Source organism: Lobosporangium transversale (assembly GCF_002105155.1).
Source record: "Lobosporangium transversale strain NRRL 3116 chromosome Unknown BCR41scaffold_14, whole genome shotgun sequence".
Lineage (NCBI taxonomy): Eukaryota > Fungi > Mortierellomycota > Mortierellomycetes > Mortierellales > Mortierellaceae > Lobosporangium > Lobosporangium transversale.
This window is the reverse complement of record NW_019028992.1, coordinates 572546-598279: the sequence shown is the minus strand read 5'-3', so window position 1 is coordinate 598279 and position 25734 is coordinate 572546. Positions and strand designations below refer to the sequence as shown.

At 41.8% G+C, this 25734-nt stretch overlaps 12 protein-coding genes across 12 annotated transcripts; 4 read left to right on the top strand and 8 right to left on the bottom strand.

Moving 5' to 3' along the window:
• Positions 1–1449: 1449 nt before the first annotated feature.
• On the top strand, positions 1450–2387 carry BCR41DRAFT_395369 (hypothetical protein; the record flags this gene model as incomplete). Its single annotated transcript, XM_022028724.1, has 3 exons — positions 1450–1676; positions 1793–1856; positions 1959–2387. The coding sequence occupies 3 exons, from the start codon at positions 1450–1452 to the stop codon at positions 2385–2387; spliced, it is 720 nt and encodes a 239-aa protein (XP_021882405.1).
• A 265-nt stretch (positions 2388–2652) lies between these two features.
• BCR41DRAFT_395368 (hypothetical protein) lies at positions 2653–3363 on the bottom strand (the record flags this gene model as incomplete). The annotated part of the gene is made up of 3 exons (XM_022028723.1): positions 2653–2837; positions 3027–3087; positions 3265–3363. The coding sequence occupies 3 exons, from the start codon at positions 3361–3363 to the stop codon at positions 2653–2655; spliced, it is 345 nt and encodes a 114-aa protein (XP_021882404.1).
• Positions 3364–3675: 312 nt separating this feature from the next.
• Positions 3676–5355, bottom strand: BCR41DRAFT_395367 (hypothetical protein; the record flags this gene model as incomplete). Its single annotated transcript, XM_022028722.1, has 6 exons — positions 3676–3801; positions 3940–4216; positions 4323–4429; positions 4543–4980; positions 5079–5177; positions 5296–5355. 6 exons carry the CDS (start codon positions 5353–5355, stop codon positions 3676–3678), a joined length of 1107 nt encoding a protein of 368 aa, XP_021882403.1.
• A 377-nt stretch (positions 5356–5732) lies between these two features.
• Positions 5733–7017, bottom strand: BCR41DRAFT_41580 (hypothetical protein). The gene is made up of 3 exons (XM_022029521.1): positions 6961–7017; positions 6793–6865; positions 5733–6668 (listed from the first exon to the last, which is right to left on the bottom strand). The coding sequence occupies exons 2-3, from the start codon at positions 6846–6848 to the stop codon at positions 5777–5779; spliced, it is 948 nt and encodes a 315-aa protein (XP_021882402.1). The 5' UTR covers positions 6849–6865; positions 6961–7017; the 3' UTR covers positions 5733–5776.
• Positions 6832–8163, bottom strand: BCR41DRAFT_41577 (hypothetical protein). Its single transcript, XM_022029520.1, has 2 exons — positions 7044–8163; positions 6832–6895 (listed from the first exon to the last, which is right to left on the bottom strand). Exons 1-2 carry the CDS (start codon positions 8065–8067, stop codon positions 6885–6887), a joined length of 1035 nt encoding a protein of 344 aa, XP_021882401.1. The 5' UTR covers positions 8068–8163; the 3' UTR covers positions 6832–6884.
• Positions 8164–8652: 489 nt separating this feature from the next.
• BCR41DRAFT_41566 (hypothetical protein) lies at positions 8653–9685 on the bottom strand. The gene is made up of 2 exons (XM_022029513.1): positions 9384–9685; positions 8653–9116 (listed from the first exon to the last, which is right to left on the bottom strand). Exons 1-2 carry the CDS (start codon positions 9568–9570, stop codon positions 8776–8778), a joined length of 528 nt encoding a protein of 175 aa, XP_021882400.1. The 5' UTR covers positions 9571–9685; the 3' UTR covers positions 8653–8775.
• Positions 9686–11047: 1362 nt separating this feature from the next.
• Positions 11048–11974, bottom strand: BCR41DRAFT_421410 (hypothetical protein; the record flags this gene model as incomplete). Its single annotated transcript, XM_022030018.1, has 2 exons — positions 11048–11791; positions 11909–11974. 2 exons carry the CDS (start codon positions 11972–11974, stop codon positions 11507–11509), a joined length of 351 nt encoding a protein of 116 aa, XP_021882399.1. The 3' UTR covers positions 11048–11506.
• Positions 11975–12229: 255 nt separating this feature from the next.
• On the top strand, positions 12230–14203 carry BCR41DRAFT_421409 (hypothetical protein). Its single transcript, XM_022030017.1, has 2 exons — positions 12230–12676; positions 13645–14203. Exons 1-2 carry the CDS (start codon positions 12524–12526, stop codon positions 13813–13815), a joined length of 324 nt encoding a protein of 107 aa, XP_021882398.1. The 5' UTR covers positions 12230–12523; the 3' UTR covers positions 13816–14203.
• A 2-nt stretch (positions 14204–14205) lies between these two features.
• Positions 14206–15223, bottom strand: BCR41DRAFT_351787 (hypothetical protein). The gene has a single exon (XM_022023862.1). It carries the CDS (start codon positions 15045–15047, stop codon positions 14511–14513), a length of 537 nt encoding a protein of 178 aa, XP_021882397.1. The 5' UTR covers positions 15048–15223; the 3' UTR covers positions 14206–14510.
• A 3507-nt stretch (positions 15224–18730) lies between these two features.
• Positions 18731–19561, top strand: BCR41DRAFT_351786 (hypothetical protein). Its single transcript, XM_022023861.1, has one exon. It carries the CDS (start codon positions 18860–18862, stop codon positions 19448–19450), a length of 591 nt encoding a protein of 196 aa, XP_021882396.1. The 5' UTR covers positions 18731–18859; the 3' UTR covers positions 19451–19561.
• Positions 19562–22251: 2690 nt separating this feature from the next.
• Positions 22252–23233, top strand: BCR41DRAFT_351785 (hypothetical protein). The gene has a single exon (XM_022023860.1). It carries the CDS (start codon positions 22428–22430, stop codon positions 22962–22964), a length of 537 nt encoding a protein of 178 aa, XP_021882395.1. The 5' UTR covers positions 22252–22427; the 3' UTR covers positions 22965–23233.
• Positions 23234–24111: 878 nt separating this feature from the next.
• BCR41DRAFT_303984 (beta-lactamase-like protein) lies at positions 24112–25599 on the bottom strand (the record flags this gene model as incomplete). The annotated part of the gene is made up of 2 exons (XM_022020741.1): positions 24112–25373; positions 25482–25599. Coding segments are annotated over 2 exons (1380 nt in total), but the record flags the coding sequence as incomplete, so codon positions are not given.
• Positions 25600–25734: the final 135 nt, after the last annotated feature.

The following is a 25734-nucleotide window of genomic DNA, read 5'->3' as shown; positions in this document are numbered from 1 at the left end:
GGTAGAAAATACATCTCAGTCCTGCTTTATTCACACATTTAAGAATACAGATACGCGTGGATTCTACAAGAACCGTTACTCTAGCCACAGTAATACACTTATTTAAATCAGCAAATAGCCAAAAAAAAAAAAAAAAAAAAAAAAAAAACTACTACTACTACTACTACTACTACTACTACTATATTTGGAAGTACCCATTCGCGAAGTGTATTCTTGTGAACAAAGGATCTAAATGAAAAATACTTGCAGAATAATTGATGGAAACCACATAGTGGTAGAGCTTTGCATCGATGCTGGATTTTGTGTTGTTTCAAATTCAGAGGTCTGTGGAAAGACATTACCACAACCTACTATGAGTTTGCTCGCTTGGTCATATACCCGGGTTCTATAAACGGTACTGGAGAAAGTGGCAAGAAAACAAAAGGCAGGCTGCATATCCAGAAACCGCACCATCCGCCAAGGTCATTACTTAGTAGCCCAATCAATAACAATAGCCAAGGCAGTAGCACAAATATCAGCATACTTATAAAGGCGATCAAGCAATAAGAATCACAACTGCGCCAAACACACACCAGCCCTGACCTTGCTCCAATGATCATCATACACAAACTAACTGATGCTGATCCGCATCTGGATAATATCCAATAGCCCATATATTGTCTCAGTTTGCTTCTAATTGCTTCTGCTTCAACACCAGCCTTCAATAGCTATGGGCAAGTGTGGTGGTCTACTCCCCATATAAGGATAAGGACACATGGAAAAAAGAGGTATTTTAGCAGAGAAAAACCAGTTGCTCATCCGCACAGGCAACTAGCACCAGCAACACTCGTGCCATCGTTACAAGCGCCAAGAGAGCGATGACGACATCCGCATGTCGTCAACATACTAGCACTCATCAATCTGTACGGCTGGTAATCCGCAGACAAATAGGGCGTCTTGACACAAAAGATAATTTGTAAGTAAATCCAGCTTCGCGATTGCGGTTGTTATCGATTGAGAGAGGTTTTGCGGTATAGACTAGCTGCGGACGCGTCCAACTGCTTGAGCTCGAGTAGGTATAGAACTATGGGGAAAAAAAAAAAAAAGCGGCGCAAATCTTAGTCAGAAATTATGGCTATTACAGGGTTGAGGCAAGGCCAGTACGTTGCCAAAAGGACAGAGAGGTAAAGAAGAGTCATTGTGAGTTACATAGTCTTCCCAGTTGATGGTAACACAAGCATGCGCTCTGAAAAGTTCGGCGAACTGGTCCGAACTGTGATCATCTGTTATTTAATTTTTCTCACGATTGTTTAAAAAGGCCTTGGTCTCGATCCAATGGTTTTGTATTTTCTTTTTTTCTTACTTTTCATCTTCCTCATATCTTTTTTTTTTTAAAAAAAAAAAAAAAAAAAACAACAAGCATCAATTTTTAGGAACACGGACTAATTGGAAAATTTTTTTTTTTAAAGAATGGCAGCTGTAGAGTATACACCAACGTCTCATAAGGCTATCAATCAGGTTCATCGTCTCAAAGACCGCGCTCGCTATGATGCAGAGACGATACATTCTATTCTCGACAACAACCTATTGGCCCATGTCGGATTCACGTTGCCTCCAGGGGCTGCAGATGAGGATGATTGGCCATTTGTAATGCCCATGTGCTACGGTCGAGTTGACGACACTGTCTACCTTCATGGGTAGGTCTTTCTTCCGTTTTTTTTTTCTGTAGTTGAATTTTGAAAGTCTCCATCTGCATCTAGCAATTTCTCCATGAACGCTATATTCAGCCTTTTCTCCTCTTTCTTATTCACAGATACGTAAGTGGACGCATGATGAAGGCCTTGGCATCCGATACGCTTCCCAAAGTGTGCATTACAGTATGTATATATTAGGATCATCCTAATCTGAATAGTGAAAAAAAAGGTCTCTATCAATTTTTGAAAGTGCTGATCAATCTTTTCTAAAAAAAAAAAAAAAAGGTTTCACAAGTGGATGCGCTTGTAGTTGCAATGTCGCCATTCCATAACTCCATGAACTACAAGTCTGCCGTTATCTTTGGTCGAGGTCGACTAGTCGATTCTCCAGAAGAAAAGGATCGCGCTTTGGAAGCTATCACGAACCAACCTTTCCGACATGCAGATCGTTGGAATGATTCTCGTCCGCCCAACACAATTGATCTCAAATCGACTAAAGTCATCGCTGTCCAGATTGAACGTGCCTCGGCCAAGATCAGGACTGGAGGTGTGAGTGATGATATCAAGGATAAAGAAGATCCCGAGTTGCTCAAGAAACATTATTCGGGTGTCGTTCCAATGAAAACTGTTTTTGGAACACCAGAGCCAACACCCTACAACATCGTAGAGACACCAGCCTATTTGCTTCCTGAGGCTATGAATAAAGACAGCTAAGGGTTTTCCTGTGCACTTCTTTTTTCTTATTATTTAACATTCGATAACGAATACAGTTCCAGTTGTTAACAGCTAGACTATGATACGGTTACTGTATTGGTATTTCCTGCGGTCGTTTTTTTCTTTTTGTTTGTTTGTTTGTTTGTTTGTCTTTATTTATTTGTTTTTTTTTTTATCATTCGTTACTGTTATTATTATGTGTTTGCTTGTTGTTGCGAAAGTCGATTTGGTTCTTCCGGCTCGATAGAAGGTGCTCTTTCAATGTTTAAAACACAACACTGAGAGTACGACGACTAGTGACCAAGAATTCAAAACGCTCCTGCTCTGCTGCAGCCACAGTAGGTTGTTCCTTTGCCAAGTATTGTTCAAGGTGTGCTTGCGACTCAATTACATAGTGAACTGTGATATAGGTCTTATTATTGCCTTCTTCTGAAAGCCAATGTAATCCATCTAAGCATTTCAAAAAAAAAAAAAAAAAAAAAAAAAGGTTTAGTCTAACAAGTGACATTCTCATACAAAACATTCACTTCGGAAAAAACAGGGACATAATAATTTTTGCTTTCTTCCAATTGGAAAGAAAGTATGGGGTCTGGGTATGGACCCACCCGGAAGAGAAAAAAAAAAAAGTTTTATTCTTACATGGCTTGGGCTGCCGAAAAACCATGGAGGACAAGAATCCTGGAATGCGCTCAACTTGCTCCTGTAAGAAATGTCGATGCCAACACACACCTCATTAGTCCTGATTCCTTTCGACTCGATGGAACATTCATTTACAAATTTCACTGGCTCGAACAATGATAAAAGAGCGTGTAGGAGACAGAAAAAAATAGAGACATGCCTTTGTAAATTGACGAAGCCATTGAAGATATTCGTCTACTTTCTCCCGTGGAACAGACAAATTAACCTCGTACACAAGTGTGCCGGGACTGTATGTGTGAATAGGAACAGCAGCAGTGGTATCAGCAGACGTGGCCATCATAATCAAGTTCGTGGGAAATTATTTTAGAAAAACAAAAGAAGCGCTATGATATGAAATACAGGAGAAGTTGTGTTTTTGCAAATAAGGGGTATCTAAAAGAAGAGAACAAACAAAAAAGAAAAAGAGAGGACGAAAGAAAGGAAACCACTGCCTTTATTATATGTGCATTGTACAATCCCCCGGCCGGCAGCATTTAGTTTGTAGTCCGCATAGTCCGCTTCATATCATTGAGTTTCCGCCAGTCCTAGTATCAGCTTGTCAGTTACAACTCTAGTAGAAATACTTCGAATGGCTTTGCATCTTTCCAAATTATGCTGCTGTGATTGTGCTGGCTAAGGATTTCAGACGCTTCTGCTGGATAATCTTTTTACGTGCTTCGATCTCCCCTCTCCTCTTTTCTCGCAACGGTCGATGCAGTGCCCTTTTCGTCTCGGTCTAATAGTAAACCCAATATAATGATAACAACAATTCTCAGTTACCACCGACCTGAAAAATACAGATTCTCTGAACTGTAAACGTAAGAATCTTTTTTTTTTTTTTTATTTTTATTTTTATTTTTTTTTATCGAGTTACCTCACTTCGAATGTTGCGCAACTCCTGCATTTGTTTTGCGCGCTCTTCTTCATCTTGAGAAAACTGATAGAATCCAACACCATGAGCTCTCCTCTCTGCTGCACTGCTGTAATGGCGTACTGTATTCGCAAGTGAATATCCTCCACCGCCTACTCCTGGCATATTATAATTATTATTGGACCTTTTCAGTTCCCCTGTGGCATCCCGAATCCATTCTTGTTTATCAACTGCATCCTGATTTCGGAAAACTGGGAAGGGATTGGCAGGATTATGGATTCTAAAAAAATTAAAGTCAAAAATGAAGGATGAGTGTTTGCGGATGTAATTCTTTCTAATATGTTGCCTATGAAGTATAAAAAAGGAATAAAAATAATGAAAAATACCCTGGATTCTCCATATCTTCTTTGCGAAGTTCCGGTTTCGGTACCTCTGACTGACGCATTAGTCGTGTCCTTCCAAACTCATCCACATGTTCTACCCATGGATCAGCCTATAATATTAAATGGTAAAGGACATCAGCCTACTATATTAGTAAAAAAATATATATATATATAATGAAAGTTATTAGAGAGACTTTTTGCTACATCTCCAATTTTTTTTTACCATAAATTCTTTTGGATCTCTTGCTAAAGCTGCAGATTCATCCCGGTCCCAATCACTTGATCTACTCCTACTTCGGCCTCCTCTACCCCAGCTCGCCCTCCTCCTTCCTCGAAACTCTCCTTCTCTGCCTCTTTCTCGACCTCTACTCCTGCTTCTTCTTCTACCACTTCGCTCTCTTGTGTCATCACTACTAATATCACTGTCACTATAATCCCGCCGACGATCCCTGTGCTCAAATTCCACTAGTAATTCCTCTCTTAGTTGATCTGGAACATCCTCTCCACGCTCCAACATCTCATACACCTTTGCTTTCCGTTCCATCGCTGCTTTCCTTGTAGCTTCCGCTTCAGAATCATTATAACCGCCGCTGCCACCTATATCATCCTTCATGGCTCGTTTCGAGAGTCCTGTATTCTGTCGTTGCCATACTGTTGGCTTCTATTTTTGTTAATTAAATCAGATAAGTTATAAGACTTTATAAATATACATATTTGATCAGCCTTCTTCTGTTCTACTTTTTTTTTTCTTGCCTTAACAGATTTAGGTGCTCTAATACCACTGAGGCTACCGCTGCTTCCTTTCACTCTTTGGAAGCTTTGCTCATGTTTGGCGATTTCTGCAGCGAGTGCTATCAACTAATGATGTTGATAATGACAATAATAAGTCCTTGTTTTTTTTTTTTTTTTTTTTCTGTTAGCCTGCAAAGTTCATGACGAATGCATTTAATGTAACAAAATAATCCTTTCAACTCACCGATGCGGAATTAGTATTACCAATCGCACTCTTTTGAGAGGACTTTTCCCCTGATGCCATTGCTGTAATTAAAATAAGAAGTAGAGTCGCTCTTGGTGAATACTTTGATAAAAAAAATAATCAAGGAATAGAATACAAATGAAATTTTAATGTAACACTTTCTGCAAAGTTATGCGTATAAATATATTTGCAGTATCAGTCAATACGCATGTACCTCAAAGTCAAGCCCAGCATAATATATACATCACATCATCGGCTTAAAGAACAGTTTTTTATCCTCTCTCTGTATTCTAGACTATGAATCTACAGGGATACACCAGCAATTGCCCAAATAATGACCTTCAAGATTTTATAATTACAAAACTTCTTTAAATGCAAATATTAAAGAGGAAGAGGAGGGAAAAAAAAAAAAAAAAAAAAAAAAAAAAAGTAAAAAAGTATGTAAAAGGTGAGAATGTGCGGGAACTATGTGCATGCATGTCTATGTGCATACTGCTGCGCTCTGTGTTGATTCACTCTCAGCAGTAGCATCTATCATCTCGTGATCTTCAGCTTCGTCCTCATCGTCCTCATCTTCTTCATCGCTCGTCTTTCCGCCAGACTGCATCTTTGTCTTACTTGATATATCAGCAGAGGAACCTTGACCTTGTTTTGCAGCGGAGCCGTCACCAGTTTCAGCTCCATTTCTATCCGTGCTGGTTGTCTCTGCTACATTGGCAGTAGTAGCGGTAGTAGCAGAATCCACTACCGATGATACGTCAGTTTTGCTCATCTTCTTTCCTGAGCTGCTTGTATTTTTTGAAGTGGAAGAGGATGCTCCAGTCCTTGATCCTGACTTCTTATTCTTAGAAGGCCCATCCTCATCACTATCATCAGGATCCACATGGCTTTCCTTACCACCTTTGTTCTGCCCACCAGGCTGTGTTCGTGCAGCTTCAACAGCTGCGGCGCTTAATTCAGCCATCTCTGCTGCCTTCTTGGCCGCTTCCTCCTCCTTTACAACCGCCTTCTTCACGTCCTCATCTGGCATTTCCCATGATTCAATCAATCCTTTTCGGAAGGGGCTGTCTTCTGGCAAACTAGCCGTCCAAGACTGCATGGCTGTTACCATAAACTCATGCTGAGCTTTCAGACGCGCCATTTCCAGATCACGCTTCGCAACCTCAGACTTAAGATTACAGATATAGTCAAAAGACTTCTTCAACAAGAACACTTTGGATGGCGATTTCTCTTGAATATTAGGAATCATCTGACGCAGATCATCGAAACAATGCTTGAGAGAGTCACGACGTTTTTGTTCAGCTGCTTTATGCGATGTACGACGAAGCTCGATACCAGAATGAAGATCTGTGTTATATGACAAACCTAGGGCACTATACACAGAAAGGAACCACAAACTTGCGGTTAGAGTAACTTTCACATCCTCCACACAGTTCATACTGTGGAAACAAGTGATAAACAATGAATAAAAACTTTTGCTATTTCACTCAAACTTACGTGTGATCCCCATCGAGTATGTTCTGATAATTAGACTTGGAAGCTAAACGAGCCATAGCTTCAGTTGTTGACACTATTTGCAACGCAACAAATTAATAAAAAAATAAAAAAATAAAAAAATAAAAAAAAAAACGATGCTGTTTAATTATTTGATTCGAACATGCGTACGATGAGCCGATGGATATGTGACCAAGGCGATGCGAGGCAACAGCAACAAGCCGTATGTATTTTTCTTTTAAATAAGGACTTACCGCCGGGCAACCGTGGTGAGACGAGTTGCGGCTGTAGGCGAGGTGATACAAGCATGGATGTGCTTCCACGATGATTCAGCATGGTGGGCTTGAGAGCTGGCGAAATGAGAGCAAATCCATTAGGGGGAGGCATAGGTGACATTGCAGCAGAGCCAGGCGTCATAGCCAGCTGACGAGGAGTGCTAGGCGCACCAGATGGTACAACAGCCTCTCCATTTGCCTGGCGTTTAGTTCCTCGTTTCTGTGAAGAGGTTGAATCGATTGTGGCTGTGATTGTTGTGTCGCTTGTTATAGCAGTCAGTGGAGGGGACTCGGAGTCTGTGGTGGCCTTTGACTTTGTATGAATTCCGAATTTGGGTGATGTGGGCGTCGACTCAGTTCCGGATCCAGCACCTAGGTTCATTAGTGATGCAGGTGTAACTGGAGCCAAGGCAGGTAAAGAAGTACCTAATGATGAACCGAATCTAGGAGTTATGGCCTTGGCCAGATCAATTTTGTCCGATGTAGATGTAAGTGCAGAAGACATGCTGTCCGATCTAGGCTTCAACGCTGGAGAGGGCTGACTAGCTGATGAGATAGGCTGATGAATCGAAAGTTGGTGCTGACTCTGTATTTGAATTGGTTGCTGTAGCTGTGCGAGACTGCGCTGCCTCGGAACATTATTTGATTGAGAGGCAGATGGTAAAATCATAGGTGAGCTAGGAGGGGGCATCATTTGAGAAGCGGGAAGAGCAAAGAGTGCCGGACTCTGTACTCCATTAGATGTAGTAACTACACCTACTGGAGATGAGGGCACCATCGATAACTGGTGCATATTAGTGACTAGGCGAGGGGAAGGCGATGCAAGAGCAGCTTGGGATAATGGAGGTTGTGTTGTCGAGATGAGCAATGGCGAAGGGCTTGGGCGATTAGAAGGGAAGTGCATGATGAGTGGTGAAGCTGGTGCAATAGAAGAAGATCGACCACGGCTTGTCTGAGATTTCCGAAGGGAGGCCGGGGACAACGGACTTGTAAGTGGCCTCATTGCCGGTGAACTCTTTGGTAATGATCCTCTTACTGAGCCTCCGGCTCTAGGCGCAGTAGTATTTAGCCCATTTGTACCACGTTCCCCAGTTGCCCTACGTTTGATAGAAGGCCTTTGAGAGTTAAGAGCTGGGCTTCCAACATTGATCCGTGCCACATTACTACCTGACGCTTGAGATGCTTGAATCACTTGCTGCTGTTGTTGCTGTTGCTGCAATTGACCTTGTTGTGTCAAGTCAGTCTGAGATTGAGTCTGAAGCTGATGAAGTTGATGTTGCAGTGATTGTTGCGATTGAGCCTGAAGGAACTGCGTTGGCAATTGACTAAAATTCTGCCCTGAAAACGAAAGATAATCAATAGTGGTCCGGTGAGGCTGCAATACTGGCGAGGTCAGTGGCGAAAAGATTTCATTGGCAGTCGACAGGGCATGAGGAAGATTTGAGTAAGGATGAGACGGAGTCATTGCTGGGGAGATCAAGGGCGTAAAGAAGACCTATCAACAAGCAAGAATCAAATTTCGCATTCAAGTTCAATCTGGATTAGCTTTCTACAATTTGACATGAAAATAAGGGGATTCAATGACTGCTGGACTATTGAATTCACTTCAATAATGGATTGAACTGGACATCTAGATAAAGATAAAAAGGGCAATCAAAGGACGGAAAGAAGGGGAAAGAATCGGACAAAAAAAAGCCATCCAAGGAAACAATTAGGGAGCCCTTGCATCGAGGGAATTTGGGTGTCTGACAAAAGTACAATAACTGATTCTCACCTCGTCGTCTTCGAATTGATCTGTGATCACCATAGCCGCACCTGTAGAACTTTCAGGCTGTACCGCGAGCGGTGACATGTACTGAGTATAATCTGTTGAGTAGTATTCGCTACCAGCCGGAGTGAGCAATTGATCATGCTGTGATGTTGGTATTGACTGTGCTGCTTGCTGCTGATGTTGTTGTTGCTGTTGCTGTTGCTGTTGCTGTTGTTGCTGTTGCTGTTGTTGCTGTTGCTGTTGTTGCTGTTGCTGTTGTTGTTGTTGTTGTTGTTGCTGCTGTTGTTGTTGCTGTTGATGTTGATGTTGATGTTGCATCAGCAATTGCTGTGATATTGAGCCAGTACCGGGGCTAAGCTTGTCAAGGACCATGGGAAAGATAGGAGTTGTGGAGGCTGAGGCAACCATCATCTCCGAGTTCAATGCTGAAGGATGGAAATCAAATGATCTTGAGGTCGAAGCTTCATTCATTGATCCCGCCTGTGCCACATTGTTACCACGCCCGTCTTGTAGAAGTAGGCTATGAAGCTCACGTTGCTGATGATCATGTTGCTGTTGCTGTTGCTGTTGCTGTTGCTGTTGCTGTTGCTGTTGCTGTTGCTGTTGTTGTTGTTGTTGTTGTTGTTGATGTAGATGAATCTGTTGCTGTTGAGATGGATCGAACGTAAAGTCATTGAGAGAGATATCAAGCCCGGTCTGCTCGAGAGCGAAGTTGCCATCAAAGTTGAACGCCATAGATCTGGCCTGGGTCCAGATGCTTGTTATGACAAGGGCAACTCGAAGAGTATATAAAATAAGAAGAACTCCTGGGTAAACTGAGTGCTGAGAGTAGGAAGAAATGGACCAGGAGCGAGAGTGAGAACTGCCTTGACTACTTGACTAATTATCGGATGACTATCACTCTGACGGACACGAAGAGAATGAGAGACGCAGAGAGTATGAATGAGTATATGAATGAGTATATGAATGAGTATGTCCCGACGTCCTGATGTTGGGTTTGAACAATGTAGCAAGATGAAAAGCCAAGAAGAAGAAAAAAAAAAAAAGGATGAATGGAAGAAAAACAAATTGCTTGTGGAATCCACTGAGGTTGAAACCAGACTATTCACATCCGTTGTTATGAAGATCTTATCTCCAAATTGAGTGTCTTCCTTATCTTAGGCCTCCCTTGGCTGCCTGGCTGCCTGGTTTGAATAATTAGGTTTTGTTCGCTCGTTCGTTGGCTAGTTGAATTGATTGACTTGCATCCATTAAAGCTCACACCAGTAACACTTTATCATTTTCTCTACCTTGGCGGATGTCCTTTTCTTAAAGAAAAAAAAATCAATATAATCGAGAAAGCTTTCGAAGAAAAGGAGAAATGGATTTTGGTGATGTATATCAGGTGGAACTTTGACAGTACTGAAGATCAGACAAGGCTGACAGAAATGCTGTATCTTGGATGAGGAAGGAGGAAGGAGGACTCAAAAAAGAAAAAGAAAAAGAAAAAAAAAAAAAAAAAAAAAGAGAGAGAGAAAAAACAAACACAGACTCTACTAACTCAAACCTCAGCCTTCTGTGAGAGCAAAGGCATAATCGCAGTTCAGTAAACCATACGGTTCTTTTGGGGTCACCTCGATCATAAGGGCGCCACCACATGCGTATTTTCTCCGACTTAAATGTCCTCAAGAGGACCGACCATTACGATCTGTTATACTTTGCACATTGGGCTTTGCACAAGGGTCGCTAGTCTTTGAGCTTTGGATCCTTATTCTTACCCCGCAAATGAAACATGATTAACAACATCGCTACTTGTTGTGATTAACGAATGTAAAAAATAATTGTCTTGACTCTCCGGCTTGCTTTCCTTGATCCTTCGTTATCGGCCCCATTTTCTTTTACTCTTTACCAACTATCCCTCTCTGGCATGGCGTTTGTGACATTTATTTTTTTTTTTGTTTTTTGAGTCTAGCACGTTCTTCTATTCTCAATGCTGATTGGCTGATGTCACTCACTGTCCTTGTTCCCCTGCCCTTCTTTCTTGTCCCCTGACAAACTCATTGTAAGAACAAATTCAACCTGCAGGGACAGAACAACAAAAAAAAAAAAAAAAAAAAAAAAAGCCGACTTGAACATCAGAAATTCTACTCAACCATGAAGATACTGGATACTTTTCTTTTTTTTTTTTTTTTTTTTTTTTTTTTTTAAAAAAAAAAAAAACAAAAATCTATTTGCAATACGAGGACATGACTATCAAAGAAAGTAATCATAGAATGCATACGCCTAGAGACGGACTTCTATATTCTACTGAAAGTGCAGCTGCTTATACACAAGAGAAAGAGAAATTGAAACCGGAATAGTAGAAATTTGTTTGATTCTTTTGACCGTTGCATTGAAACCCTGCATCTTCCATGTGCAAGATAATCTGAAAAACGTGGCTTTTTTTTATGATTAAAGTTACTGCGAGGAAGTTTTGACCCCTTGTCAAATATAAAAAAATCATGTCACTTAGGAAGATGGTATTGATTTATTAATTTGCTTATATTACAAATGTGGATGCAATGGGCTTGATATAATGGATATTAAGGTAATGCTGGTTCTTTTGAACTCTTTCTGCGAAACATACGGAAGAGTGTCTCTTGATGACGGCCAATTGGAGGTCCTTGGAGGCACCTTATTTATGTTTATACGCTTATTGAGCGAAAGCGGTATTAGCGGCATTGCCCATAGACGTCTTCATGATAACCTCGAGAGCTTGATCGCGAGTCATCTTGTGAGCATTGGTACCGGCCTTGGTTGTCATAGGACGCTCTTCGTGAATAGATGTGCGAGGTGTCTGAGCCGGGGTGGTGGCAGCAGAGGCAGACTTGTTCTTGTTGGACTTGAAGAGAGGCATGGTGTAGTAGTTTTTAAAGGTCTTAAAAGGCGAATAATTGATTGATAGCGCTGATTGTTGTTGTTGTTGCTGTTGATGTAGCTTTTATTGATGTTTGGATGAAGAAAAGATGTGGTTGAAAGGTCTTCTTTTTATATCTTTTTTTTTTATGAAGGATGTTGTTCTTTTCTATTCTTGGTAATATACATCGCTATGTACCAGAATAGTCAATGTCGAATTGACGTCGCGCATGGACCAAATGGATCTCCGGTCCGTGTGTCGCATTTAGTCATCAAACACTGAAATCGGCAGAGGACAGTGAATAAAGATACACGGCACGTAACTGTCGGGCTTGGCACCTGGAGGAGTGGAGAATGAATTTTTTTTTGGTGACGAAATGTTTATTTGACTTCATAGCAACAGACAAATATGGAAAGCATGGAGCATTTTAAAAGTTGTTTATTTTGTCTCGAACCTTCGAGTATTTGAATAAATATAGATCTCTGAGGCAATTTTTTATAAAATAGGTCAAGAATTTCCTTCTGGCCATGCTTATTTTAATGCCCGATCTTGTTGCTGAGTCTAATTAGAAAAAGCATGGGCCATGTTCATGTAGTCACCTATTCGTCCTTTCCAATTTTCCACAATTCTTTCCCGCGTTCCATCTTAGAAATAAAAATTGAAACTCCAAAGACTGAAGTTCAGAATCCGCAAAGGGAAGTCTTCCAAAGACCACAAATGACTATTGTCTAGATAAAGCTGAGTCAGTCGATTTCTATCGCCCCACTCTTTTTTTTATGCCCTCCATTAAAGTCTTTGCCGAGAAAGTGTAGGATGCTTTTGATTCCCGTCAACATGAAGAAATCAACTCAATGGGAGGAAGACTTGGATGGATTTATGTTGTTGCTGCTTCAATCCCGCGACCCCCCAGTCAGGCAGCAGTGTATTTTAAATCAGGCACTCCGGCATGATATCAACCAATCAAGCGTATAATATATTCCTGAGCGCTTAAAAAGAAACTAAATACAACACATTTATTATGACATGGCATAGAGTTAGAATAAAAATATCAATTTTGGAGGCTAGGTTGGGGGGAATATGCTTTATACATACTCCTCTTGAGTGAAAGCAAATGAAACGCCATGATGCTATCGACAACTTTTTGTATTGCTAAATAGATAATGTGGTCTCCTGTACCCCAAGCGCACACCTGTGTCTTTGTCCGCGTTTGGGTGATAGGATGTTTCTCATGAACAAACCCCAGTGTCCAGCCGGGCTCCAGCAGCAGGGACACCTGTCCTTTAGAGGTTGTTGATGTTAAGGGAATACCGATAGATATATACAATGAAATGTGTTGAATATCTACCCCATTAAGAAGTTTTTCCAACTGTCAAGATCTGTTGAAGGAAAAAAAAATTATTCAGTGTGATGAACAAAGCATCTTCACCAACTAGCAAAGTTCCTAAGAATAGCGGTATTTTTTTAAAACCGTCGACTTTTCCATCCTTTGTGATAAAGTCTTTAGGAATCAAACCAAACCCGATTTCTTAATCATTTGCTAAATATGGTATGAGTAATGGCTGACGAAACAACTGCGGTAGTAATGAAATAATAAAATTTCAGGCACCGAAACACTTCTTTTTTCTCAGGACATGTCATGGGAAAATGAGGCAATTAATTTTTTCATTCTCCACTTCTGGGCGAAGGAAAAGAACACTAAAATAGAATCCCTGCTAAAACCATGGAGGCCCATGCTCTCCTTCCGAACTGAAAAATATCTTGGGAACATTCATAAACGGCACGGTCAACTTCGTATAAAAAGCCATCTTTACTCCCTCTTCCTCTTTTTCATCACATCTGTAAGCAAATCAAAGCCACAAAAAGATAAATACTTTACAACTCCATCACTACAAAAACATCCACACACAATCAAGCCAACTATGCCTCTCTTCAAGTCCAACAAGAACAAGTCTGCCTCAGCTGCCGCAACCCCAGCTCAAACACCCCGTACCTCCATCCACGAGGAGCGCCCTTCCACTCAAGTACAGACCAAGGATGATACGATCTACCAGGCGATGCAGAAGGTCGCAAACAACAGCATGAACTCTGCTTTTTACCTCCAATAAGACGGAGAAAGAGAGAAGCAGAACATCCCGCGCCTGCTCTCTTCCAAGCCTATCAAAAATTACATATCTAATAACTTCTATCTGCATTCAATTATATACACTTAAATGTAACAACAACCTTCTACTCTTATACATCAAAATTTTTAAATAATACCTATAATGATTTACATAACTTTGCAGACAATAACATGACAGATGCTTGTTGCGATTAGCAGTCATTTATATGGGTGTTAAGATATTTATCCACTTTTATTTAACGAGAATTCCTGGGTCATAATAAATACATCATTCTTTCGCTCTCATTACTTATTATGCTACTGGTATACTTCAATAGTTTTCTTTAGAGTTTTCAATATCAATATCTGTTAGCTTTTTTTTAATCGCAATGTTCTTTTATTAAATAATAGATAATTATATATAACATGTTATGTGCAATTATAAACAAGAAGATATTGGGGGATTGCGGGATTGTGGGTATTGTGAGTATTGTGGGTATTGTGGGTATTGTGGGTATAGATGGGAGTTCGAGAAGGTCCTGCTTCTCATAGGATCCCATGGGTCCTCAATAGGTGATGAAGCCTGCACCAACAAGATATTACTGAAAATTAAAAGAAAAGAAAAAAAAGATAGATAGATAAAAGTGGCTATACAAACATATTCATGTTCGGCTTAAGGCCCTTAGGCTTGAAGATTGCTTATGCGTCCTCCTCAATGTTCATGACTGGACGATAGCGGCTGCCACCCGCATATTGTGCCTCAGCCTCAGAAGCTTCTTGCTCAATGTTCATGACTGGACGGTAGCGGCTACCACCAGCGTACTGAGCCTCTTGTTCAATGTTCATCACAGGGCGATAACGACTGCCACCGGCGTACTGGGCCTCAGCCTCAGAAGCCTCAGCCTCAGAAGCCTCTTGTTCAATGTTCATCACTGGGCGATAGCGACTACCACCAGCGTACTGGGCCTCTGGCTCAGCAGCTTCTTGCTCGATGTTCATCACTGGGCGATAACGGCTGCCACCGACGAACTGTGCCTCCTGCTCAATGTTCATCACTGGACGGTAGCGGCTACCACCAGCGTACTGGGCCTCTGGCTCAGCAGCTTCTTGCTCGATGTTCATCACGGGACGATAACGACTTCCACCTGCATACTGTGCCTCATGTTGGATTGGGAGTGCCTGAACTGTGGCAATGGAAGCTGCAATAGAGAAAAGGAGTGTGGTCTGGAACTTCATGGTTGGTTATGTGTACGAGAGAGAGAAAGAGAGAAAAGTTGTTGAGAGAAGTAAAAGTGTGAGTGGGCGAGTGAGTGAGTGAGAGTAAGAGTAAGAGTCTGAGAAAATGGGAAAGATGCAAGTAAGCTGATGTAGCTATTCTTTGCTTGAGTGGATGGAGAAAAGACTGTTTGAGTGAAGAACTGGTTGGAAGTGGAGGATGTCCACTGTATTTATATGTGAATCCTCCCTTTTCATTCATCGCCGATCTATGTAACACCACGGGCGCCTGTTTCCATGCATGGTTACACGTTGTTGTGCAACAAGCCTTGTTCTCGACTCAAGGAGCAGCCATAATTGCATTTTGCAATCGGCAACGGCCCAGCTGAGCGGTTGACGGAGGATTAACGGGAATTCCCAGCAGAGACATATTGCTTATACTGATGAATAAGGGGGGAGGAGCAAAGGAAGAAAGAAGAGGTCGTGCGCAGGTCTGTTCGCTCTCAAAGTCTGTTCGACCAATCGCCTGTATGGCGGGGTGCAGGAAACCTTGCTGAAGTAACCTAATAAACATTCCAGTAAAACCAAGAAATGAGCACAGACAGCAAGGTCGTCTCACTAAAACAGCCGTGGCATAAGAAAACAAGTTATTATTGTCTTGGAAAACAAGTTCAGGCACAAGGCCTAACCTCTTATATTTATTGCTCCGCCTGATGATCTACTGTCACCAGCCCTGTGTGTCTCGCATGGACGCTCATCGATGTTTCTAAATAACTAGATGACTAGATGATTAAATGACTAAACAACCAAATGGTTAAGTGCTGGTGACAGACTATCCATCTGTTCTCTTCTTGCATTAGTTGTTGCAGATATGGGCGCAATGAGGAAATGACAGACCATGGCCTTATATCACCTTCTTTGAATTCTAGATAGAAAAAGAGAAAAAGAAATTTACGCCGGTGCGGTGTCTGACCTTTGTTTGTGTTGCTCACTGTTTCTCTCTCTCTCTTATAGAAAGGAAGAAAAAAATCCGTGCTGCTTCCTCTCTGGACCATGTCAACGGTTAGAAGGTCAAGGCGGCGACAAGTCTGCAAAGAGTCAAGAATTGAGGGTGAACAAGTAAAGTAGAAAGAAGGTTACGGATTTTTGCTTACAGCTCGACTGTTGACTGGCTGTAGCATATGTAGCACAGGCTGAATCGATTGACTCTCATCACCGATCTTGTACTTGAGACATCCCCCATAGACATTCCTTCCACCAATCCCACCAACTTTAGTAAGAAAAGGTACAAAATAGCGTTATCGCTTCTAGATTTCTTCCAGACATTGCTACTTTGGTATGTTGCCGAACTCTCTACCGAGCTAATTGCTAATTGCCAATCGTCATTCGTCCGCGCCTTCTGTTTCCTGTTGCCCAATTGCTTAATCCTATTGGGGTCCTATTGCGAAAAAGGCCGACACATGGCATCCCTCTGAATATAGGTTACACACATACTCTTACTTCTTGTTATTGCTCTTAGCTAGTATCGCTCCCGAGCCCTTTGTTGAGGAAAGAACCTTGTTGTGACCCCTCTCTCTAGGTTTGAGTACTGTGTTACTATGTCTATTTTGCATTTCCACCCTAGGATGTTTCGCGTCTCTCTCTCTCTTTCTCTCTACAGCTCTCTAGCTGTGATTATAGTACAGGCGTCGGTATATAGATGGTATGATAGTGAGGTAATATGTTAGTATCCGCAATATGAATGCATCAATCTCAATTATAGAGTCTTCCAAGCACTTTACGCATTAGTTCTTTTTGTCTGATTCATTTCACTTATTCCCAAGTCAGCAAGCCAGCAACAGCCAAGAAAGATAGAGGTGGTCATTTATTTTATATGACATTACATGGCCCAAACAACACAGCAGACCTGATAGCAACTTTGTAACCTACAATCTGCATTGATCTGCATCGAAACATGGCCCAGAAAAGAGGAAAAAGAGATGCGGGGCGCATATTATTATTCTACGGTGTGGAGAAGTTCAGAAAAAGGATACAGCAATCAATGTGTATACAATATTATGGTACGTATTCAATTATGACCCTAAACATGCATGCATGCACGCTAAGATTGTAACACATTACATTCAATGCTGTAAAATAATTAAGACTAAATATCGACCATGTCAGCAGAAGTTCTTGTTTTACATTTATGACTACATTACAGTGTTACGTACCACTAGAAAAAGGTGCATGTAAAACAGTACAGAGTCATCTTGCAGCACTTGTTGCACGAACTACATGTTCTGATTTCTATGGTTAATATCCAGAGCCAGATGCTCTTTTTTTCCTCTTCTTCTTTCTCTTGTAACACTTTCTCTTGCGAATGGCTTCATTTTATGCATGGAGGATACTTCATTTCATTATCTTTGTCAATCACATACGTAGATTTATGGCAAGCAGGCATGTATATCATTGAAAAAACCTCTTCTCTATATCTTTAGTAATTGCTAAGTATACATATATATACATATTATACATATTATACATGCGCAATTATGCGTTTTTAAATTATACACTCAGTAGAATCCTAGATTTCGCGAAAAGTCTGTTATAATAATAAGAGATAGCATATACTGGCGCATGATAGCCATGTCTATGCCTATTGCAAATTGTGGTCTTGCAGCAAGCATAATGTCTCGGCATCCCTAACCTCCCCATCCTCCAGTCTGCGATAGCTCACATACTACTACAGCATGAACTGGTTTTTTGCACAATAGTTACACGATGCTTTAGATGGCAAATGTGACAAAAACCTTAGGGGAATGTTGACTGATTATCTGACCGCTTTGGTTTAATAAACTGTTGTCTCAAAGCTTGAAGAATATAAATAGCATTTGAAAGATCAAATATGCTATCTGCCAACGGTCAGTAAGAGTCGCAAACTAGGAAACTTGTCCAAACCAGTAATATGGTACAGAACACAAAAGAGTGCTTTATAATTCCGGATGAGCTGTTCGAAGAAAGGCTAGACCTCAAGGCGTGGTCTCCATATACCCACATCTGGCATCACTAACGGTCTTTCAGCAAAAAATACAGCCATTTCCATGCACATTCAGAAACCGGTGTGCATCCATGCGAGACACAAATAGACTGCCAGTCGATTGCCATGCGGGGCAATAAATATAAGAGGTTAGGCCTTGTGCCTGGGGTTGTTTTTCAAGACAATAATAACTTGTTTTCTTATGCCACGGCTGTTTTAGTGAGACGACCTTGCTGTCTGTGCTCATTTCTTGGTTTTACTGGAATGTTTATTAGGTTACTTCAGCAAGGTTTCCTGCACCCCGCCATACAGGCGATTGGTCGAACAGACTTTGAGAGCGAACAGACCTGCGCACGACCTCTTCTTTCTTCCTTTGCTCCTCCCCCCTTATTCATCAGTATAAGCAATATGTCTCTGCTGGGAATTCCCGTTAATCCTCCGTCAACCGCTCAGCTGGGCCGTTGCCGATTGCAAAATGCAATTATGGCTGCTCCTTGAGTCGAGAACAAGGCTTGTTGCACAACAACGTGTAACCATGCATGGAAGCAAGCATCCATGGTTGTACATGGTGCCTAGAAAGCCGTCAATGAGCATGAAGGGTTCATTCCTCTTCGTCTAGGGACACATATAAAACCGGTGGCCATCCCTACTTTCATCTAGTTCTTCATTCAACTAGTCCTTACTCCATCCATTCAAGCAAATAACAGCACGCTAGCTTACTTGCACCATCCTCACTCTCTCCAACTTTTAATCTCTCAACCTCACACCCACACACAAATACCCTTCTCTTTTAATATCGTACACATAATCAACCATGAAGTTCCAGACCACACTCCTTTTCTCTATTGCAGCTTCCATTGCCACAGTTCAGGCACTCCCAATCCAACATGAGGCACAGTTTGCAGGAGGTACCCGCTACCGTCCTGTGATGAATATCGAGCAGGAAGCGGCCCAGCCAGAAGCCCAGTTCACTGGTGGCAGCCGCTACCGTCCCGTGATGAATGTTGAGCCTGAGGCCCAGTTCGCTGGTGGTAGTCGCTATCGCCCAGTCATGAACATTGAGCAGGACGCTTCCGAACCCGAGGCACAATTTGCAGGCGGTAGTCGTTATCGTCCTGTGATGAACATCGAGCAGGAGGCCCAGTTCGCTGGTGGTAGCCGTTACCGCCCCGTTATGAACATTGAGCAAGAAGCTGCTGAGTCAGAGGCCCAGTTCGCTGGTGGCAGCCGTTATCGTCCAGTCATGAACATCGAACAAGACGCTTCTGAGGCCGAGGCACAATTCGCAGGCGGCAGTCGCTACCGCCCAGTGATGAACGTTGAGCAAGAAGCTGCTGAGCCAGAGGCGCAGTTCGCTGGTGGCAGCCGTTATCGTCCAGTCATGAATATTGAGGAGGATGCATAAGTGAGACTCTAGTTTCGATAATATTTGTACAATCTTTGCTTTGCGCTAAAAAGGATCCATGAGATCTTATGAGAAGCCGGTCCTTCTTAAATTTGCTACCTTATACCCTCATCTATAACCATTATATGTTATTAATTTCATAATTCTATGATATAATAAAATAAAATAAAAATAATAAATCAATCTTTTATTATCCTTGTCGTATTGGCTAAGTGAAATGATTTTATGGCTAATTTTATGTTTACCAATAAATGCGTGAGTTTAACAAGAGGGAGCTTTCACATATCCTTGGCCAGAGTTTGAGGGTCTAGAAGGTTTGATATTGATAATGTCTTCTTTCTCATGCCTTAGTCAGCTTGCAGATATTCTTTAAAAAAAAAAAAAAGTATATGCTATCTCTTATTATTGTAACAGACTTTTCGCGAAATCTAGGATTCTACTGAGTGTATAATTTAAAAACGCATAATTGCGCATGTATAATATGTATAATATGTATATATATGTATACTTAGCAATTACTAAAGATATAGAGAAGAGGTTTTTTCAATGATATACATGCCTGCTTGCCATAAATCTACGTATGTGATTGACAAAGATAATGAAATGAAGTATCCTCCATGCATAAAATGAAGCCATTCGCAAGAGAAAGTGTTACAAGAGAAAGAAGAAGAGGAAAAAAAGAGCATCTGGCTCTGGATATTAACCATAGAAATCAGAACATGTAGTTCGTGCAACAAGTGCTGCAAGATGACTCTGTACTGTTTTACATGCACCTTTTTCTAGTGGTACGTAACACTGTAATGTAGTCATAAATGTAAAACAAGAACTTCTGCTGACATGGTCGATATTTAGTCTTAATTATTTTACAGCATTGAATGTAATGTGTTACAATCTTAGCGTGCATGCATGCATGTTTAGGGTCATAATTGAATACGTACCATAATATTGTATACACATTGATTGCTGTATCCTTTTTCTGAACTTCTCCACACCGTAGAATAATAATATGCGCCCCGCATCTCTTTTTCCTCTTTTCTGGGCCATGTTTCGATGCAGATCAATGCAGATTGTAGGTTACAAAGTTGCTATCAGGTCTGCTGTGTTGTTTGGGCCATGTAATGTCATATAAAATAAATGACCACCTCTATCTTTCTTGGCTGTTGCTGGCTTGCTGACTTGGGAATAAGTGAAATGAATCAGACAAAAAGAACTAATGCGTAAAGTGCTTGGAAGACTCTATAATTGAGATTGATGCATTCATATTGCGGATACTAACATATTACCTCACTATCATACCATCTATATACCGACGCCTGTACTATAATCACAGCTAGAGAGCTGTAGAGAGAAAGAGAGAGAGAGACGCGAAACATCCTAGGGTGGAAATGCAAAATAGACATAGTAACACAGTACTCAAACCTAGAGAGAGGGGTCACAACAAGGTTCTTTCCTCAACAAAGGGCTCGGGAGCGATACTAGCTAAGAGCAATAACAAGAAGTAAGAGTATGTGTGTAACCTATATTCAGAGGGATGCCATGTGTCGGCCTTTTTCGCAATAGGACCCCAATAGGATTAAGCAATTGGGCAACAGGAAACAGAAGGCGCGGACGAATGACGATTGGCAATTAGCAATTAGCTCGGTAGAGAGTTCGGCAACATACCAAAGTAGCAATGTCTGGAAGAAATCTAGAAGCGATAACGCTATTTTGTACCTTTTCTTACTAAAGTTGGTGGGATTGGTGGAAGGAATGTCTATGGGGGATGTCTCAAGTACAAGATCGGTGATGAGAGTCAATCGATTCAGCCTGTGCTACATATGCTACAGCCAGTCAACAGTCGAGCTGTAAGCAAAAATCCGTAACCTTCTTTCTACTTTACTTGTTCACCCTCAATTCTTGACTCTTTGCAGACTTGTCGCCGCCTTGACCTTCTAACCGTTGACATGGTCCAGAGAGGAAGCAGCACGGATTTTTTTCTTCCTTTCTATAAGAGAGAGAGAGAAACAGTGAGCAACACAAACAAAGGTCAGACACCGCACCGGCGTAAATTTCTTTTTCTCTTTTTCTATCTAGAATTCAAAGAAGGTGATATAAGGCCATGGTCTGTCATTTCCTCATTGCGCCCATATCTGCAACAACTAATGCAAGAAGAGAACAGATGGATAGTCTGTCACCAGCACTTAACCATTTGGTTGTTTAGTCATTTAATCATCTAGTCATCTAGTTATTTAGAAACATCGATGAGCGTCCATGCGAGACACACAGGGCTGGTGACAGTAGATCATCAGGCGGAGCAATAAATATAAGAGGTTAGGCCTTGTGCCTGAACTTGTTTTCCAAGACAATAATAACTTGTTTTCTTATGCCACGGCTGTTTTAGTGAGACGACCTTGCTGTCTGTGCTCATTTCTTGGTTTTACTGGAATGTTTATTAGGTTACTTCAGCAAGGTTTCCTGCACCCCGCCATACAGGCGATTGGTCGAACAGACTTTGAGAGCGAACAGACCTGCGCACGACCTCTTCTTTCTTCCTTTGCTCCTCCCCCCTTATTCATCAGTATAAGCAATATGTCTCTGCTGGGAATTCCCGTTAATCCTCCGTCAACCGCTCAGCTGGGCCGTTGCCGATTGCAAAATGCAATTATGGCTGCTCCTTGAGTCGAGAACAAGGCTTGTTGCACAACAACGTGTAACCATGCATGGAAACAGGCGCCCGTGGTGTTACATAGATCGGCGATGAATGAAAAGGGAGGATTCACATATAAATACAGTGGACATCCTCCACTTCCAACCAGTTCTTCACTCAAACAGTCTTTTCTCCATCCACTCAAGCAAAGAATAGCTACATCAGCTTACTTGCATCTTTCCCATTTTCTCAGACTCTTACTCTTACTCTCACTCACTCACTCGCCCACTCACACTTTTACTTCTCTCAACAACTTTTCTCTCTTTCTCTCTCTCGTACACATAACCAACCATGAAGTTCCAGACCACACTCCTTTTCTCTATTGCAGCTTCCATTGCCACAGTTCAGGCACTCCCAATCCAACATGAGGCACAGTATGCAGGTGGAAGTCGTTATCGTCCCGTGATGAACATCGAGCAAGAAGCTGCTGAGCCAGAGGCCCAGTACGCTGGTGGTAGCCGCTACCGTCCAGTGATGAACATTGAGCAGGAGGCACAGTTCGTCGGTGGCAGCCGTTATCGCCCAGTGATGAACATCGAGCAAGAAGCTGCTGAGCCAGAGGCCCAGTACGCTGGTGGTAGTCGCTATCGCCCAGTGATGAACATTGAACAAGAGGCTTCTGAGGCTGAGGCTTCTGAGGCTGAGGCCCAGTACGCCGGTGGCAGTCGTTATCGCCCTGTGATGAACATTGAACAAGAGGCTCAGTACGCTGGTGGTAGCCGCTACCGTCCAGTCATGAACATTGAGCAAGAAGCTTCTGAGGCTGAGGCACAATATGCGGGTGGCAGCCGCTATCGTCCAGTCATGAACATTGAGGAGGACGCATAAGCAATCTTCAAGCCTAAGGGCCTTAAGCCGAACATGAATATGTTTGTATAGCCACTTTTATCTATCTATCTTTTTTTTCTTTTCTTTTAATTTTCAGTAATATCTTGTTGGTGCAGGCTTCATCACCTATTGAGGACCCATGGGATCCTATGAGAAGCAGGACCTTCTCGAACTCCCATCTATACCCACAATACCCACAATACCCACAATACTCACAATACCCACAATCCCGCAATCCCCCAATATCTTCTTGTTTATAATTGCACATAGTCTTCTTCACTAGTTTAGTATCTAATAAAGAAAATATATTGACAAAAAAATGAAGCTATTGAAGATGTTCATGGATAATACGTATAGCGCTTTATGCATTGCTGAAGCAATTTAAACATTTGCAATCAATCATAAACTCAATTAATAATTGGGTATACATGTTGTGTGAGTTGGATTTATGTACAAAGATCATAGGAAAAAATAAAATAAAAAGAGGGACGTTGCGTTGACTATTTCAGCGATTGGCAGCAAGAGTTAAGGCGACAACTGACAATATTCTAGTTGCGAGATCTTCATCTTGGTAATCCCATCCTATCAAAAGCCCTCCTCGTTCAAATTCATCTTGTTCTGTTGGCGCCCGGATCCGAACACTACGTACAACAATAGCGCCACTCTCCCCCTCTCGGGCCAGCTTGATATGATTTCCAATCGATTTTTGTAGTGCTACATAAACAAGATCCAAAGCAAACGCATCACTATCCCAGTCATTTTCTAGATCTTCTGAAACATGCTCCATTTCTGTGGAATCATTATCTGCTGAACGTGCCATCCTTTTATAGTATTCTGGTTCTTCAACTGCCATGCGCAATGCTGTTGCATTATAAGCTTTTCGAACCTCAAACCGCACTTTGTGCTTGGCAGTGCCAACTCTGTCCAACGCTTCCTCTGCATCTTCTAATCGGATCGGCTTTCCATCTTCCATTACAAGCATGCCTTGGATTAGTACTTTATCCTTGGGCTTTATGCTTAGTGGCTTTTTAAGATTGATGGGTTGTTGAAGGTTTTCATCAGAGCTATCATCTGGACTACTAGAAGAGGTCAATCCTTCGTTTGTATTCTCTACTGTAGTCTCAGACTGGCGGATCAAATGTTGTTTCAGTAGGCTAGCTGACATTTCGATAGGAATAACATGACTAGTCTCAATGCTGATAGTTTGGCCGTTGGCAGGGTCAAAGCAAGGGATGCCAAATTCAGTCATGATCCTAGATTTTAAGAATCCCATGGAGCTCTTTTCACCGTGAACCAAGACTACATTCTTGGCCTCGCATTGCCGAATCAACTGCATAATGCCCTTTGCATCTGCGTGTGCACTGAATGATAGATTCTTGACCTGTAAATTGACATCTACAGAATTAAAAGCATCAATTTGAATCTTTTTTTCGCCAGCCAAGACCTTGGATCCAACTGTCCCTGCGACACAATAACCAGGCATGATGACCATATTCTTGGGATCAGGGGCCCATTTCTTGAAAAGCTCAAGTGATGTTCCGCTGTGCAGCATTCCTGGAGTGGCGAAGACAACCATAGGACCTGGTGAATCCATGTAGGACCTATCCCAAGCCTTGATATGCTTGAAATCAAACATGTTGCGGTGCACAAACGTACTCTTGATCTTTTCATTGGTCCAGTTGATAAAAAGTCGATAAAAGTGGTTTGCCTTTTCCGTGAGTCCTGCAGAGAAGTAGATCGGGACTTTGAGGTCCATACGCTCCCAATATGTTTCAATCAAGATACAAAGCTCTTGTGCACGACCCAGTGCAAAGACAGGGATGATAACATTGCCCCCATCAGCAACGCAGTCATGAACTTTTTTCAAAAAGTCTCTCTCTCTTGATCGCTTCGAGTCGCGAATAGTGGTGGCATAAGTTGATTCCGTGATCAAGACGTCGGGTCGCACTTTGTCAATCCAAGCACTCCCCAAGTGCCGATCCGGTGTCATATTGTAGTCGCCTGTATAGACTAAGGATTCTTCACCTACACGGATATAAAACATGGCAGCACCAAGAACATGTCCGGCATAGTAGGCACAAATTTCCAAGTCATCATCAACCATGATGGTCTGATGCAGATTGACGGCAATAACCTTTTTCATGCAATTTTTGATATCCTGACTGGTAAAGAAGTTACGTTCACCCTTGCGGTCGACAGTGATCTTGCGATAGTCCTCAAGTAAAATAGGACAGATAGCTTTGGTTGGATGTGTCATGTAAATGTTGCCATCATATCCGCACATCTCTGTAAAAAAGGGTAGAGCACCGCAGTGGTCAAGATGGAAATGGGAAATGATTACACAGTCGAGCATTTCAGTGAAATCGCCAGTCTTAGAGATGTAAGAAAAGTCTGGGAATCGACGTTCATCTGAGAAGGCGCAATCAAGAATAAGAAGAATGTCATTAACTACTAAAAGGACTAATATATGATGAGTTCTTGGTCAAAAAAAAAAAAAAGTAAGGCTCATTTATTTACCATTAAAGCCCATGTGCATGCCACAGTCGAGCATAATATTCTTGCCACCGATAGTAACGAGGATGCAGCTGCGTCCTACGTCCTGTCCTGCGCCGAGGGGCACAATTTGGATGGTCATGGTGTGAAAAGGATAAAATCAAGGACAGAACAAGACATCAGAACAGAATGCAAGAACAAACGTGCATAGTCCAACAGCAAGGAGACAAGCCACCAAGTCATCAAAGCATTAAATGCAATGATATTAATTTTAAGC

Bases quoted from the DNA above. Each gene is read 5' to 3' on its own strand.
- BCR41DRAFT_41580 (XM_022029521.1), bottom strand. From the start codon at position 6,848: ATGGCTCGTTTAGCTTCCAAGTCTAATTATCAGAACATACTCGATGGG. The intron at 6,669-6,792 runs GTAAGTTTGAGT...TTCTGTGTATAG, and splicing joins ATACTCGATGGGGATCACAC to TGCCCTAGGTTTGTCATATA.
- BCR41DRAFT_41577 (XM_022029520.1), bottom strand. From the start codon at position 8,067: ATGAGGCCACTTACAAGTCCGTTGTCCCCGGCCTCCCTTCGGAAATCT.
- BCR41DRAFT_41566 (XM_022029513.1), bottom strand. From the start codon at position 9,570: ATGGCGTTCAACTTTGATGGCAACTTCGCTCTCGAGCAGACCGGGCTT. The intron at 9,117-9,383 runs ATGATCATCAGC...AGCAACAACAAC, and splicing joins ACAGCAACAGCAACAGCAAC to AGCAGCAACAACAACAACAA.
- BCR41DRAFT_421409 (XM_022030017.1), top strand. From the start codon at position 12,524: ATGCTTTTGATTCCCGTCAACATGAAGAAATCAACTCAATGGGAGGAA. The intron at 12,677-13,644 runs GTATAATATATT...CCTCTCTTCAAG, and splicing joins ATGATATCAACCAATCAAGC to TCCAACAAGAACAAGTCTGC.
- BCR41DRAFT_351787 (XM_022023862.1), bottom strand. From the start codon at position 15,047: ATGAAGTTCCAGACCACACTCCTTTTCTCTATTGCAGCTTCCATTGCC.
- BCR41DRAFT_351786 (XM_022023861.1), top strand. From the start codon at position 18,860: ATGAAGTTCCAGACCACACTCCTTTTCTCTATTGCAGCTTCCATTGCC.
- BCR41DRAFT_351785 (XM_022023860.1), top strand. From the start codon at position 22,428: ATGAAGTTCCAGACCACACTCCTTTTCTCTATTGCAGCTTCCATTGCC.